At 40.1% G+C, this 15910-nt stretch overlaps 1 protein-coding gene across 2 annotated transcripts in view; it reads right to left on the bottom strand.

The window, feature by feature from the left end:
* Positions 1–11084: 11084 nt before the first annotated feature.
* The window catches only part of LRPPRC (leucine rich pentatricopeptide repeat containing), a 104389-nt gene continuing 99563 nt past the window's right edge, over positions 11085–15910 (bottom strand). For both annotated transcript variants that reach the window (XM_027113244.1, XM_027113245.1), the window contains 3 exons: positions 15224–15308; positions 13354–13496; positions 11085–11244 (listed from right to left, as the gene is read on the bottom strand). In XM_027113244.1, the coding sequence (XP_026969045.1) occupies positions 11188–11244; positions 13354–13496; positions 15224–15308 (285 nt within the window). In that variant the 3' untranslated portion in view covers positions 11085–11187. The remainder of the gene's footprint in view (positions 11245–13353; positions 13497–15223; positions 15309–15910) is intronic.

Here is a 15910-nt window from a genome sequence, read left to right as displayed (position 1 = left end):
GAAGCCAAGGAAGGCTCCAGAAGATGAAGAGGTTTATAGACACTGTGCCAGCTCAGCCAGGACTCTTACAGTTGCATCTCACTGGCCCTGGCTGAGTCTCAGAACCAACCTGGAACCTTCCACAGTGGCTCAGTATGGGATGGAGCAGGCCCAGGTCACATGCTTCATGCCTGAGCCTTGAGGACAAGCTGACCCAAAACAGGTGCACAGAAAGCAGGCAGGGAATGATCCCCAAAGGAAAACCAGAGTCTGGAACCAAAAGAAGGGGGAAGGTGGATGTTTAAGAGGCAAAGAGTGAATGTCCTCCATGGGTTTCCTAGACCCTTGCTACTTTGAGTGCGGTCGCTGGGCCAGCAGCATGGGTGTCGCCTGGGAGCTAGTTAGACTGACAGAATCTCAGGCCCCACTGAGACCCGCTGAATCAGAATCTGCATTTTAAAAAGATCCCCAGGAGATTTGAATATACATTCAGACTTGAAGAGCAGTGCTAGCACACTTCCCTTATACAATACAACCATCAAACTTGGGATATTCATGTAGTGAAACTGTAACACTGCACGTGTGTCACTTTTATATCGCCACCATCCAAAGGGCAGACATCATTCAAGACTCACTTACTTTGGCTATTTTGGCTATTGTGAGTCTTGAATGATGTCTGCCCTTTGGATGGTGGTGATGTAAAAGTGACACATGTGCAGTGTTACAGTGCCAAAGCAATCTTGAAAAAGAAAAACAGAGCTGGAGGAATCAGGCTCCCTGACTTCAAACTATACTACAAAGCTACAGTAATCAAGACAGTATAGTACTGGCACAAAAACAGAAATATAGATCAATGGTTCAGGATAGAAAGCCCAGAGATAAACGCACACATATATAGTCACCTAATTTATGACAAAGGAGGCAAGAACATACAATGGAAAAAAGACAGCCTCTTCAGTAAGTGGTGCTGGGAAAACTGGACAGCTACATGTAAAAGAATGAAATTAGAACACTCCCTAACAGCATACACAAAAATAAACTCCAAATGGATGAAAGACCTAAATGTAAGATCAGACACTGTAAAACTCTTAGAGGAAAACATAGGAAAAACACTCTTTGACATAAACCACAGCAAGATCTTTTTTGACCCACCTCCTAGAGTAATGAAAATAAAAACAAAAATAAACAAATGGGACCTAATGACGTAAAAGCTTTTGCACAGCAAAGGAAACCATAAATGAGACAAAAAGACAACCCTCAGAATGGGAGAAAATATTTGCAAATGAAACAACAGACAAAGCATTAATCTCCAAAATATACAAACAGCTCATGGAGCTCAATATCAAAAAAATAAACAACCCAGTTAAAAAATGGGCTGAAGACCTAAATAGACATCTCACCAAAGAAGACATACAGATGGCCAAGAAGCACATGGAAAGATGCTCAACATCATGAATTCTTAGAGAAATGCAAATCAAAACTACAGTGAGGGGGGCTTCCCTGGTGGCACAGTGGTTGAGAGTCCGCCTGCCAATGCAGGGGACGCGGGTTTGTGCCCTGGTCCGGGAGGATCCCGCGTGCCGCGGAGCTGTTGGGCCCGTAAGCCATGGCCGCTGAGCCTGCGCGTCCGGAGCCTGTGTTCCGCAGCGGGAGATGCCGTGACGGTGAGAGGCCCGCGTACCACACACACACACACACACAAAAACTACAGTGAGGTATCACCTCACACCAGTCAGAATGGCCACCATCAAAAAATCTACAAACACACACCTGGAGAGGGTGTGGAGAAAAGGGAACCCTTTTGCACTGTTGGTGGGAATGTAAATTGATACAGCCACTATGGAGAACAGTATGGAAGTTCCTTAAAAAACTAAAAATAGAACTACCATATGATCCAGCAATCCCACTACTGGGCGTATACCCTGAGAAAACCATAATTCAAAAAGAGACATGTACCACAATGTTCATTGCAACACTGTTTATAATAGCCAGGACATGGAAGCAACCTAAGTGTCCACCAACAGATGAATGGATAAAGAAGATGTGGCACATATATACAATGGACTATTAGCCATAGAAAGAAACGAAATGGAGTTATTTGTAGTGAGGTGGATGGACCTAGAGTCTGTCATACAGAGTGAAGTAAGTCAGAAAGAGAAAAACAAATACTGTATGCTAACACATACATATGGAATCTAAAAAAAATTAAAAAGGTACTGATGAGCCTAGTGGCAGGGCAGGAATAAAGACACAGACATAGAGAACAGAGTTGAGGACATGGTGGGGAGGGGGAAGCTGGAGCAAAGTGAGAATAGCATCGACATATATACACTACCAAATGTAAAATGGCTAGTGGGAAGCAGCGACAGCACAGGGACATCAGCTCAGTGCTTTGCAATGACCTAGAGGGGTGGGAGAGGGAGGGTGAGAGGGAGGCTCAAGGGGGAGGGGATACGGGGATATATGTATGCATACGGCTGATTCACTTTGTTGTACAACAGAAACTAACACAGTATTGTGAAGCAATTATACTCCAATCAAGATGTACAAAAAAAAAAAAAAGGAAGACTCACTGTTCTGACAATGTCCTTCATAGCAAAAGGATCCAGATCAGGATCAAGCATTGGATCTAGTCATCAATTCTCTTTGGTCTCTTTTAGTTTAGAATAATCATCAGCTTTCCTTACCTCCCATGACCTTGACACATGAAGATTTTGTAGAATATATCTAGATTTGGTTTGTCTGATATATTTTCATGATTAAATTCAGGTCACGCACCTTTGGCAGGAATATCACAGAAGAGATGTGCTTTTCTCATTACATCCTATCAGTGGCGCTTGATTTCGATTTGTCCCAAACTGATGTTGTTCACTTTGATCACTTGATCAAAGGAGTAGTTGCCAGGCTTCACCACAGTCAACCATTTGCCCTCCTTTTGTAATTAATAAGCATTTGTAGGCAGGTATTTAGAAACTGTGTAAATGGCCTATTCTTCATCACTTTCCATTAATTCATTTTTAAATTTATATCAATATCAACTTGTGGTTTCCTGGTTTATTCAATGGTTGTAATCTTTTACCATCAGTATTAACTTGGATGTTCAGATTGTCCCTGATGTGGCAATGGGAGCCCATTCAAGCTGGCTTCTGCCTCCTTTGACAGGTCCCCATCATTCTCTGAACACTTTCACAACAAAGTGTTTCAGGCTCATCATGTACTTTCCCAACCCCTAGTCATGGAAGCAGACATTTCTCTAAAGAATCTTGGTTCCTTTCAGTGGAAAATGGTATTTAGAAGCCAAGATCTGAGTGATAAGTATGCTCATTGGTACTGGGGCATTACTGTTCCCAGGCCCTCTCAGTGGACAAAGCTAGGGACTATATGTATGCATATATATGTTTATGTGTATACATGTGTATGTATGTGTGTACAGACATACACACACAGACACATCTGTCCAAATTTTTATATATATATTTTTTCCCCACATTGATACATCCAATTCCAATCTACCACCACAGAGTGGAGTCTAGTTTTTGTCCCTTTTTGCAATTATAACTCCCTCCTCCAATTGTAAGAAACCTGGCTTCCACTAGCCTTAATATTTTCACTCATTTAATTAACCTCCAATACGTAACCAATCTCCCAACTCCACTGCATGTCTTCCCCTGTGTGGACACCTTGCTAAGGCCCTAACTCCCAAATCAAGTTGTCCCTAAGTCTGCAGAGGTGTCCTTCTCAGCCTACTCTGGCCCACCACAGTTCTCCCACCCCAACTCACACCCCACAGCCACTCCCAACCACAGTGTGGTCAGCTAGTGGCTTTAGGCCTGAATGGAGAATGGAGAAGGAGGAAGAAGACTGGGTTTTTTCTTTAACTCTCCAGTGATTCCAGAGTGAAGTGAGGGTTGACAGCCACTGAGGTACATCATGGTGACGTCATGAGCGTTAGAACCATTCAGTCTTTTCTTCCTTTCTTTCTTTCCCTCTCTCCCTCCCTCCCTCTCTTTTTTCCCTAGAGCAGTGGTTCTCTACCTTGGAGCTTTAACAGATGCCAATATGGACCCACCCCCAGAGATTGGTTCCACTGGTCTGTTTTAAAAAAAAATGCTCCTCAGGGCATGTGAGGCCAAGGAGAAGAACCACTGTTCTAGAGGCGTGCACACAGTTCAGTGAGCCCTCCCTGCATTAGAAGGGTAGAGATCTGCTTCTGTGTAATTACCACAAACAGGGGTTGTGAAGAGAACATAGGAAAAACATCCTTGGACATAAATCATAGCAGTATTTTCTTAGATCAGTCTCTCAAGGCAAAAGAAATAAAAAGAAAAATAAACCAATGGGACCCAATCTTTTGCACAACAAAGGAAACCATCAATAGAATGAAAAGACAACCTACAGAATGGGAGAGAATATTTGCAAATGATGCAACTGACAATGTGTTAATATCCAAAATATACAATCAGCTCATACAACTCAACGACAACAAGAAACCCAATCAAAAAAATGGGCAGAATAGTTATTTATTTCGTAAATAATGGACATTATTTACGAAAACAGGGAGCATGCTGGCTTTGGCCTGAGGCTGTAGTTTTCAGACCCTTGGTCAACAGGCACATGAAAATATGCTCAACGTCGCTAATTTTTAGAAAAATTCATAGCAAAACTACAATGAGGCAGCACCTCACACCAGTCAGAATGGCTATTATCAAAAAGTCTACAAATAATAAATGCTGAAGTGGATGTGCAGAAAAGGGAACCCTCCTGCACTGTTGGTGGGGATGTAAATCGGTGCAGCCACTATGGAAAACAGTATGCAGGTTTCTCAAAAAACTAAAAATAGAGCTTATTTTGATCCAGCAATCCCACTCCTGGGCATATACCCAGAAAAGATAAAAACTCTAATTTGAAAAGATACATCCACTCCAACATTCATAGCAGCACTATTTACAATAGTCAAGACATGGAAATAACCCAAGCGCCCATCAACAGACGATTGGTTTAAGAATATGTGGTGTATATGTATATACAACAGAATACTACTCAGCCATAAAAAAGAATGAAATATTGCCATTTGTGTTAGGAAACTGTTGACTGAAACCACCCACCTTGGCCAGGCACAATAATAACTGCTCTGAGTTGTCTCACAACAGGAGGTCCTGATAAAGAACTCGGTGCTGCCACCAAAAACTAACCAGGAGAATTCAGGAGGGGCCAATAGGAGGGAGGAGATGCCAGTCCATAATATGACCTGCCAAATTCCTAGAAACCCTCACAATGGAATCCATCTTGGCTGAGAGATGCACATGCCACCAGGAAGGACCTTGAGCCAGACCACATATGGGCACGAGGAAGATGATTGGCTAGAAACAACCCAGAAACTAACCCCATTACCATAAAACCTGAGACTGCAAGTCACATGGCAGAGCAGTTCTCCTGGGTTTCCTTACCCTGCTGTTCTTCACCCAGGCGGCCCTTCTCAATAAAGTCTTTTGCTTTGTCAGTCCGTGTGTCTCCTCTGACAATTCACTTCCTAGTGTTATACGAGAGCACACTCTCGGGCCTCAGAAGGGGGTCCCACTCTGGTAACATTTGCAGCAGCCCAGATGGACCTAGAGAATAGCATACTGAGCCAAGTAAGTCAGACAGAGAAAGACAAACATTACATGATATCACTTACACGTGGAATCTAAAAAATAATACAAATGAACCTATATACAAAACAGAAAGACTCATAGACATAGAAAAACTTACGGTTACCAAAGGGGAAGGGGAGGGGGTATAAATGAGGAGTATGGGATTAGCAGATACGAACTACTACACATAAAATAGATAAGCAACAAGGATTTACTATATAGCACAGAAAACTATATGCAATATCTTGTAATAACCTATAACGGAAAATAACCTTAAAATATATAAATGAATCACTTTGCTGTACACCAAAAACTAACACAATATTGTAAATCAACTATATTTCAATTTTAAAAAAAAAAGGCAGGGGTTGCAAGTTTTTCCCATTAAGGGTGAGACAGTAAATATTTCCTTTGCAGGCCATACATTCTGTCGCAAATACCCAAGTTGGCTGTCGTAGTGTGAAGGCGCCACACACAACTCTGAAGTATGGGTGGTGTGGCTGTGTCCCAGTGAAACATTATTTATGAAAACAGGGAGCATGCTGGACTTGGCCCGAGGCTGTAGTTTGCAGGCCCTTGGTCAACAGGTAAAGGTTTTGAAATTGGCATTTTAAGCCCTCCAATTGCAAGTTGTGCTGACGGGGAAATTTTAATTAAGCAGAAAATAATTACCTATATTAACTCGAATATTTCCTGAGGTGATTTTTTTAAACGGCTTCCGTTCCTATAAAGATTATTTAAGACACAATCATGCCCTTGGTCAAGCTGATCTCCCTGGTCAGGCTCACAGAAGTAGATCTTGCATTTGTTTTCTTCTTTTCTTCCACTCTCTTGTTTTGATCCCAGATGAAACAGCTAGCAGCAGTGCTATTTAAAGCTACACCAATCCAAGTGTTAACTACAGACCTGGGGCTATAGGGGTTTCTACTGAGATGCACATTAGTCACTTGGCAGAGTTTAGCACAGCTGCCCTGAGCCACTCTCCTTTGGGTCCAGTCATGGATCTGGAGCACCGAGCAGACTCTGAGGAAGAGAGCGAGGGAATGGGATGCTAGGATGCAGGAGTGAGGAAGCATCTTACTGGTGGATCTGTGCTTATTTGGAAAACACATCCCATGCTCGTGCCTGAAAGAAGGCATCCTTATTTGCAAATAGTCTAAACTAGGTAATTCAAATCTCATCTGTCATTTGTTTTTGATAAAATGATTGGTTCTTCTAAAGTGGCCAGGCGATAGAGCAATATCCTGTTTTTATTCCATGGTCTGCCTGAGACAGCCTGGGCGGAGGTAGGCAGATGGAGCACAGCCCATTTTCTGGTGGCGGCCCGGGAACAGCCATGCATGTGGTGTTAGCAGCTTAACAGTTAAAACAATGATGTTTTAAGCGGTGGGTTAAGATTTTAATACACCAATTCAAAGGATGGATAACACTTCGCAGCTTTTCATGTAATAGTCCTCACAGTTACCGTTCGTGCGGTGGTCTTGTCTTTTCGTGAAATTGGAGATGTTCCTTTTTCCCCCAAACTCTAAAAAGCTCTATGGCCCCATGTTAAAAACTAAGCTTTGTTTTTGCTGATTCCACTCTTGCACTGTACTTGTACTCAGCTTGAGTTGTCTGATTTCATCCCACATTTGAGAGCCCTCTTCCTCCTGGCAGCAAATCCAGAAATGCTAACATGTGGGCACACAGGGTTTGAAAGACTTCTCAACTCTCAACCCCAGTATCCTAGATCTGAGGTAAAAAGTGGCACCTCTATCTCCTATAATTTGTGTGAGGAAGAAACCCCCCAATGCACACAAACCATACGTCTCAGAAACAACATGCCTTGGAAAGGGGGACAGGTGATGTGCCCACTGATTCAATCAGTGATGCTTATTGGGCACCTACCAGTGCCAGGCTGTTCTAACTGGTGGGGCTGCAGAGCACTGGGAGAGCTCAAGTTCTTGGGGGAGGAAACTACAAAAAGAAGTAAATAATTAAGAGAATCTCAGCAAGTGCACACAGGGGGCAGGGTTGGTGAGATCTATTCTCTAGTGAACTCTTGAAACATGGATCCCAAGAGCCAACCGTTGTCCAAATGAATGTGCAGAGGTGGCAGATCTTAAGTTGGTTAAGTGTTTTTTGCTCTACCTGGACCTGATGATGTTTATTTCATGCAAAAAAAAAAAAAAAGTGCCTATTTTGAATTTGCTAATGCAGCTATCTTATTTGTACCAAGGCTGCATAACGTGGGCTTTGTAGAGTCCACAAGCCTGAAAGGATACGTTTCTGTTGGAAACTCAAGCTCATGATGTCCAACAGCAAAGCGATAAGTTACCATGATTTTGTACCCCCTACAGCTACTATTTCGACCATACTTCAGGAATGTTGCTTTCACTTACAGAAACTCTACAAATATTGGTTTTTCAAAAAGGCAAATACTAAATGAATATTGTTTGCTCGAAGACATGAAGAAAAATGTGCACAGCACACACACTGCAGACAGACTGGAGAAATAAATTGTACCGGGAAGCACAATTTGCAATATAAAGCTCGCTTAATAATTTATTGGAACTTGAAAACTCAGTAATTATGCCAGGCACTGGGTATTTTGATTAACTGGTAGAAAATACAGTGCTAGCTGTCCAGAGACTGCAAACACTTGTATTAATGTGAAAGGTTTTAAAAAAATATTCCTATAGTTTAGAGATTCCAATTGGATTAACTGGATTTTTAACTGAGTTTAGGCTGGATTCCATCGGGTTTTTTGTAACCTCAGAGTAAGTACATGACTCTCAAAGTCCTGGCCATGTGATATTATCGCTGTGATTCTGTGCAAATTAACTTCCCTAAGTTTCCTCACTGTGAACATCACGCAAGAGGGGCACCTGACACACGGCAGAACCCACAGAACTGACCACTGACAACTCATGCATGTGCTAAGCTGGGGACACAGAGACAGGAGACAAAGAACTGATCCTCAGTGAGTTTACAACCTGTGTGGTCGGTACCTGCTGCGTTTTCAAGTGGCTTCAGGGGGGCCCTGGAGAGAGAACAATTAATATTCCTGGTGGGAGAGGGGACACTGAAGCGGCCTCAGTGAGCATTCGCAAGCGAGGAACAGGAGGAAGAGGGGAGTGTGCTGAAGACAGCCCTGGTGGAGTGGAGCCCAGTCATCCGTGCAGCTGTAAAATGCTCCCTCTGTCTGACACTTAGAGCAAGATAAAACCCCCTCTGTTGTAAGTGTCATTCACCACACACCCAACTCTAATTCTTGCCAACTTTGTACCTCAGAGATCTCAGACTGAATATCTGTTTGTCCTTAAAGCAGATAAGCAGTGACTTCCCTGGTTCCCCACTCACAACCTGTACACCATTTAAAACAAGGAAATTCCGGCCACAAGAGAGGCCACCACACAATTTTTAATTAAAAATTTTAAGACTCAAGTCCTTGAAATGGCTTAAAGTGGTTATATAAAAACATAATAAGATAAAAATGAAGAAGCCCACAGGTTGCTGGAATACAATTTATTCAAAGCATTTCACATTAAAATTATATTAGGTTTAAATACACGAACATACAATTACATATAAAACACTATACTTTCCCAAAGTTTATGACATTTACTTTTTAGAATTAGCTGTTTGCTTATAATTTGAATCTAAAAGGTACCATTGAGTGCTGCTATAATTGTGTTTATATTTCTATTTATTTCAATTTTGCTATTAGATATTTAGAAAGCATTCATAAGCTCACCTAGAATATACAATGATTACATGTTAAATATTTACATTCAAAACAGGAAGCCAATACAGTGCTACAGATGCATGACTTGATAGTTCTTTAATATATGTAATATATTGAATGGTCCAGCCTGCTGTTCAGAATGCTAGAAATGTTATTAAGCAGTAGAAAGCTCATCGAGGGATTTATATCTATTTCCTCTGCACTAGACCCACATTTTACCAGAGTCCATATACAAGGCTGGCTTGGAGTCACTTCATGCAAATGAGATTGTACTCTGAGCTTCCCTAAAGATAACTGGGAGGTCCAGTTTATGCCCCAAGGTCGTTCCTCATCTTAGAGACCTAATTCAATGACTATCAATAAAATTTAGCTCAACTATCTTATGGTTGGCATAACTACAAAATATAAACCTGCTTCAGTGGAATCCCTAATAGAGTGAGGCTCATGGCAAATCAGTAGTGTCAAAACAACACGTACAGGTCCTGCACCTGAGGAGTACACAGAGGAAAGCTTTACTAAGTCCTCTAGGCTGGGACTCGGCACTGGCCGAGCCCGATTCCTTAGGTCTAACTCTACAAAACAGAGATGAAGCATGGTTGATGCCACGATGACATTTATTTTTTGGCTTCCCTCCATCTACCCTCCCTCTCACGCCATCTGCAGGCTGTAGATGCAGAATGGTTGATCCCATAAGACACAGGTTAGCAGCATAAACAGTGTGAGGCTGGCTTACTCCCCAAGGCAAGGTCTCCCTTCACGTAAATGGTGGGAACCAAGTAACCTCACTGAAACCAAAACAGTAGCTAATCACCAATTTCAAATGAACAAGGGATACACCAAAGTGGGGATAACTCTCACACAAAGCATTTTCAACTTTTTAAATAATATAATCCCCAAATAGATTAACATTATATTAAGATGGTAAACTGTCTTGACTACCTATCTTAAATTCTTTTATAGTAACTATTTACAGTATAGATATTAACAGGCATGAAGGCCAATTTGAGGATAACTTTGATAAAACTGAATACAGAGGTTTCACTCCTTCATATACTTACTCACATATTCATTGATATGCAGTATGAAGTAACAAGTCCAGTGTAGGGTGTAGCTTGTGCTGATGAAGACCTGAAACCAAGATGAAGGAAATGCATTGCTCTTACTTCATGATCAAACTCACACTCAGATGCAGTTTTGGAGACTTCAGTGAACAGAGGTTTGTGGGAGCCTCCGTGGTAGAAGGGAAGGCATGGAGGGAGCACCCTGACCAAACAAGTCTCTTTGGGTCTTAGCTTCTCACTGGGAAATGAAGAGTGCTGGATTTGATGACTCCTGAGATGCCTTCTGGCGCCAACATTTTACAAAACTGGAAAAGTACGCAGGGCTTTACACTAATAAAGAATTGTTACTTCACAGAATATTAAGCATTAGAAAGCCCACTAAGCATCATTTTGTCCAGCTCCAAAATTTTTCAGATAAACAATATTGACAAGCAAGTCTTAACTAAAGGAACAATCTTTTTATGAAAATAATAAATGAAATAGAGCCAGGAATCTGAAAAGTCAAATGGGAGAAGAACCCTGAAAAACTATGGCTTCTTACACCAGGAGCCTCAAGGAAAATGCCATTGATTTATATTGTAGGCAAAACCCAAAGAAGTCTAGTGACTTAGTATACACAGTTATTGTCAATAAGATGTTAAATATTATCATATATTACGAATAAATAAAAGTACATAAACAAAGTAACTTTTCATTTGTTTATTTTGTCCTCTCAAATACATTTAAAAAGTAACAATTTAGACACAGAATCACAAATACACACAAAACAAAGTAGTGCCGGCTTGCTTCACAAAGGGTTTTCCTTTGACTCTTTTAGCTGCTTTGCATAAAATTCAAAGCTTTCCTGTAGAGGAAAAATAAAGGGAGGAAAGTTACAGATAAAAGTTACCAGCGGGGCTACCCTGGTGGTGCAGTGGTTGAGAGTCCGCCTGCCGATGCAGGGGACACGGGTTTGTGCCCCAGTCCGGGAGGATCCCACATGCCGCAGAGCGGCTGGACCCGTGGGCCATGGCCTGCGCGTCTGGAGCCTGTGCTCTGCTACGGGAGAGGCCACAGCAGTGAGAGGCCCGCGTACCGCAAAAAAAAAAAAAAAAAAAAAAAAAAGTTACCAGCAAGAGGTGATGGTACAAAACTTAAAAACATAAAGTACTGCAAACTGGTAGCAAAGACTGCTGGGCCCACAGCGGCTGCAGTCTCCTCAAGCTTCAGCACTCTTCTCTATTTCATGAAATCACCAGTTCAAGGGCCCCCAACTGAGAATTAAGGCACCAGGAGCCTCTGCTGTGTGTGTGCATGGGCAAGTGCATGCAGGTATTTACACTTGGGTATGGAAGGTTGAGGGGTTTGAAATAAACATGTTTTAGGTGACTTTCAGTTCAATGAAACAATAAAAAGGAATTTTGCACTCATGATTTCTTATTAAACAAAGCAAAGTAAATAAAACAAAATTTCCTAGGCAACCTACTGAATGGGAGAAAATATTTGTAAACATATATAGCTGATATGGGGTTAATAGTCAAAATATACAAAGAATTTATATAACTCAATAGCAACAGGGGAACTGAACAGACATGTGGCCAAAGAAGAACTACAGATGGCCAACTAGTACACGAAAAGTTGCTCAACATCACTGATAATCAGGGAAATACAATTAAAAAACACAGTGAGATATCACTTCACACCTGTTAGAATATCTATTATCAAAAAGACTAGGAATAACAAATGTTAGCGAAGATTTGGAGAAAAAGGAGCCCTTGTGCACTGTTGGTGGGAATGTAAATGGTGCAGCCACTACAGAGAACAGTATGGAGGTTCCTCGAAAAATTAAAAATAAAACTAACATATGATCTAGCAATTCCACTTTTGGGTATTCATCCAAAGAAAATGAAAACACTAATTCAAAAAAGATATATGCTCCCTCAGGTTCACTGCAGCATTTACAATAGCCAAGACATGGAAACAATCTAAGTGTCCATCAATGGATGAAGGATAAAGAAAATGTCACACACTCACACACACACACAGGAATATTATCCAGCCATAAAAAGAATGAAATCTTGTCATCTGCAACATGGATGGACCTTGATGGTATTATGCTAAGTGAAATATGTCAGACAGAAAAAGATAAACACTGTATGATTTCATTTATATCTGGAATCTGAAAAACACAAACAAACAGAACCGAGCTCATGGATACAGAGAACAGATCAGTGGTTGCCTGAGGCTGGTGGAGGCAGGTTTGAGGAGGAGGAAGATGGGTAAAGAGGTTCAAACAGCACAAATTTCCAGTTATACAATGGGTAACTCAAGGGGATACAATGTACAGCACAGTGACTATGGTTAATACTGGATTGCATATTTGAAAACAGCTGGGAGAGCAGATCTTGAAAGTTTTCATCACAAGAAAAAAATTTTTCTTTTGTGACTATGTATGGTGGCAGATGTTAACTGGGCTTATTGTGGTGATCATTCTGCTATATATACAAATATTGAGTTATTATGTTGTATAGCTGTAACTAATACAATGTTGTCAATTATATTTCAATTTAAAAAAATCCTAGATAAAGAGAGAAAACCCAACTTACTTAAAATGGAAATGAACAAGTAATTAACAGTGACATAATATGCTTAGCTATTGAAATACAGGCCATTAAACCCTATTTCAAGTTGAAATGAAGAGGGAACTGCCCCAAGGACATTTGATAAATTCATACCTACAGTTGAAGGTCTCAGACTGACCTTGTATTTTAAACCTCAGCCCCAGAGGGCTACGTTCTCCTGCAGCCAAACCCATGGCATGACTGTTCAGTTCCCAAAGCCCTCTCTGGAGGATCCTTCACAGAGATCTAATCCTCATGTAATTAAGTATTCAACTTATTCTTTACACATTATTATGAAGCACACACAAATCTTTAGAGGTATTTTTTTTCCCTCTTAATTAAGAAATACTCACAGGGGGTTCAGTGAAAGGGACAGACTCTCCAGCATTCTTCAGCAAAACTGCATAACGCTTTAGAAACAGATCATTCAATTTTACATCCTTCGCAGTCAAATTTTCATATAGTGCTTTAGCAGATGCGACATCACTGTCCAAGACTAGAGAAAAAGATATTAATCACAGATAAAGCCAATTTATCTTCTTCTTTTCCCAAAACACTTAGCCATTCAGGGACTCCTGGATCCCTTTATCCCAAAGCAAAGGAATACTTAACTACCTTCAGCATTCATAATCTACAAGCTCCGCCCTTCCTTCCCCACACCTCTCATTCAGCATCACCCGCTATGAAAGAGAAGGAAAATGACAAATAGTTATTTTAAAGACCCATGCTAGTTAAAGTGACCACAAACTGAAGTCTTCAATCATAAAGTAAGCATACACCATTCAATCTTTTTCTGCTTAAAACCACACTTTGAAATTAAGCTAATCCAGGGACTTCTGTGGTGAGGAGTGTGTAAAATAAATTATGTGGAAGTCTGTATCTACATCAACATCAAGATCAGCAGCTAAACACCACCAAAAGACTTTCAATAAGGGAGGGTGGGAGGGAGGGACACGCAAGAGGGAAGAGATATGGGAACATATGTATATGTATAACTGATTCACTTTGTTATAAAGCAGAAACTAACACACCATTGTAAAGCAGTTATACTCCAATAAAGATGTTAAAAAAAAAAAGACTTTCAATATATTCTCCTATCCTAAAATAAGCAAATGAGGAATACAGTTAGCTACAATGACCAAAAAAAATTTTATATACATTATTAATATACATTAAAAAATCTACATACATCTATACAAGTTACACTAATACTTCACTTAACTGGATGATGAAGTAGCCTAGGAGCTAACTTCAGCTGGCTTTCTACTTGTGGCTGATTTGCAAAAATTTTAATATCTTCCCTTTTACTAAAACTTCCTGATCTCCCTGCTCTTCTCCCTCCCAATTCCCAAGTGGGATTACACAATTTAATAGTAATTTTATGCTGTTTTACACTACTTCATCTTAGTTATTACTCAATGTCTGCCAATTCCTCAAATGAAACTTTATGATTATAGCACTATTTTGAAATATATCATGTTCCACTCATAAGGGTAGAAAAATGGAGAATTCTGATTGCTCAGTCTGGTGTCCTGCCAACAATAAAATCGACAAAGCAACTCTTTACTTACCCATTAAAAAGTGAGCAAATCAGTGGGTGTCAGATGGACAGGTGATCATAATTTACAAATGCTAACATTTATCTTGATTACTGAGGAAACTTTAGACTGGTTCCCTTTCATGTGTGATTGCCTGGCGATCAGGGAGGAAACTGCTTAAAAGACTAGAATTTCAGTTGTGACTGCAGGTAAAACCTTGGGGCTCACTTTTCAATTAAGGTGATTGTTATTTCAAAGGAGTAGGTAGACCACTGAAGGAGTAAACAGGCAAGTCAAGTGGCAGTCTCAAATATGTACCCATTTTACATTGTATTAGGTTGGTCAAAAAGTTCATACAGGTTTTTCCGTAACATCTTAGAGAGACTGGATTGGTTCCCAATGTGTACAGCCAAGTGGACTTCTAAGTCCTTCCAGGAACCTGGGATCTTACTCAACAAATCAGGGCCCCTCAAAAGATGCTCAGAGATACTTTATGTTAACACTACATGAATAATTTCATATTTTTCTTAAATACAATTTTAAAACATATCCTAAGGCTAAATAAATTTTGTACCATAAGCAATTATCTGATATTTAGGATTACTGCCTTTGAGCTGAAGACTTAGTTGACTATACTACAAATATTTAAATCACTTAAATAATGAAGTCAGATTAAACTTATTACCATAGCTTTTCATGATGGAAGTGTATGCTTCTTCCTTTTCAGTTAATTCAGGAATCAATTCTAACAAAGACTTCACAGTTGGTGCCTAGAAAATTAAATATAGGTAACATTACCATGACTCAAAAGAACAGTGAAATAAAACACTGATATATGGACATTATACCAAAAAAACCTGACAACAGCAACAGAACTGCCTATTCAATTTAATGGACTATTTTCCCTTTTGTATATCTTAGTACACTCGGCCCCCTGTATCCAGTGGGTTCTGAATCTGTAGATTCAACCAACCACGGACCAAAAAAAAAAAATCCAGAAAGTCCAAAAAAGTAAACATTGAATTTGCTGTGTACCACCAAATACTTACATAGCATTCACATTGTATTGGGTATTATAAGTAATCTAGAGATTATTTAAAGTATACAGGTGATGTGTGGTAGGTTATCTGCAAATACTACACCATTTTATACAGTCTCTTTGAAAGGAAAAAAAAGGACAACTAAATATTTTCTAAATGATGTTTGTTGTAAATAAATACATGAGTCAGAGATAAAAAGTGCAATTAGGTAAATTATTTTTTAAAGTGTGTGTATGTATGGGGGAAGTATGTGAAAATTAAGGAAAACTAGACCTCCCAGAGTTGTAAACAACCTAAATGTTTCACATAAAACAAACATTACAATTGGTGCT

This window comes from Aethalodelphis obliquidens, unplaced genomic scaffold (assembly GCF_003676395.1).
Source record: "Aethalodelphis obliquidens isolate GAN/ISIS:26980383/991018 unplaced genomic scaffold, ASM367639v1 scaffold12, whole genome shotgun sequence".
Classification (NCBI taxonomy): Eukaryota; Metazoa; Chordata; class Mammalia; order Artiodactyla; family Delphinidae; genus Aethalodelphis; species Aethalodelphis obliquidens.
This window is presented reverse-complemented; position numbering and strand designations above follow the sequence as displayed.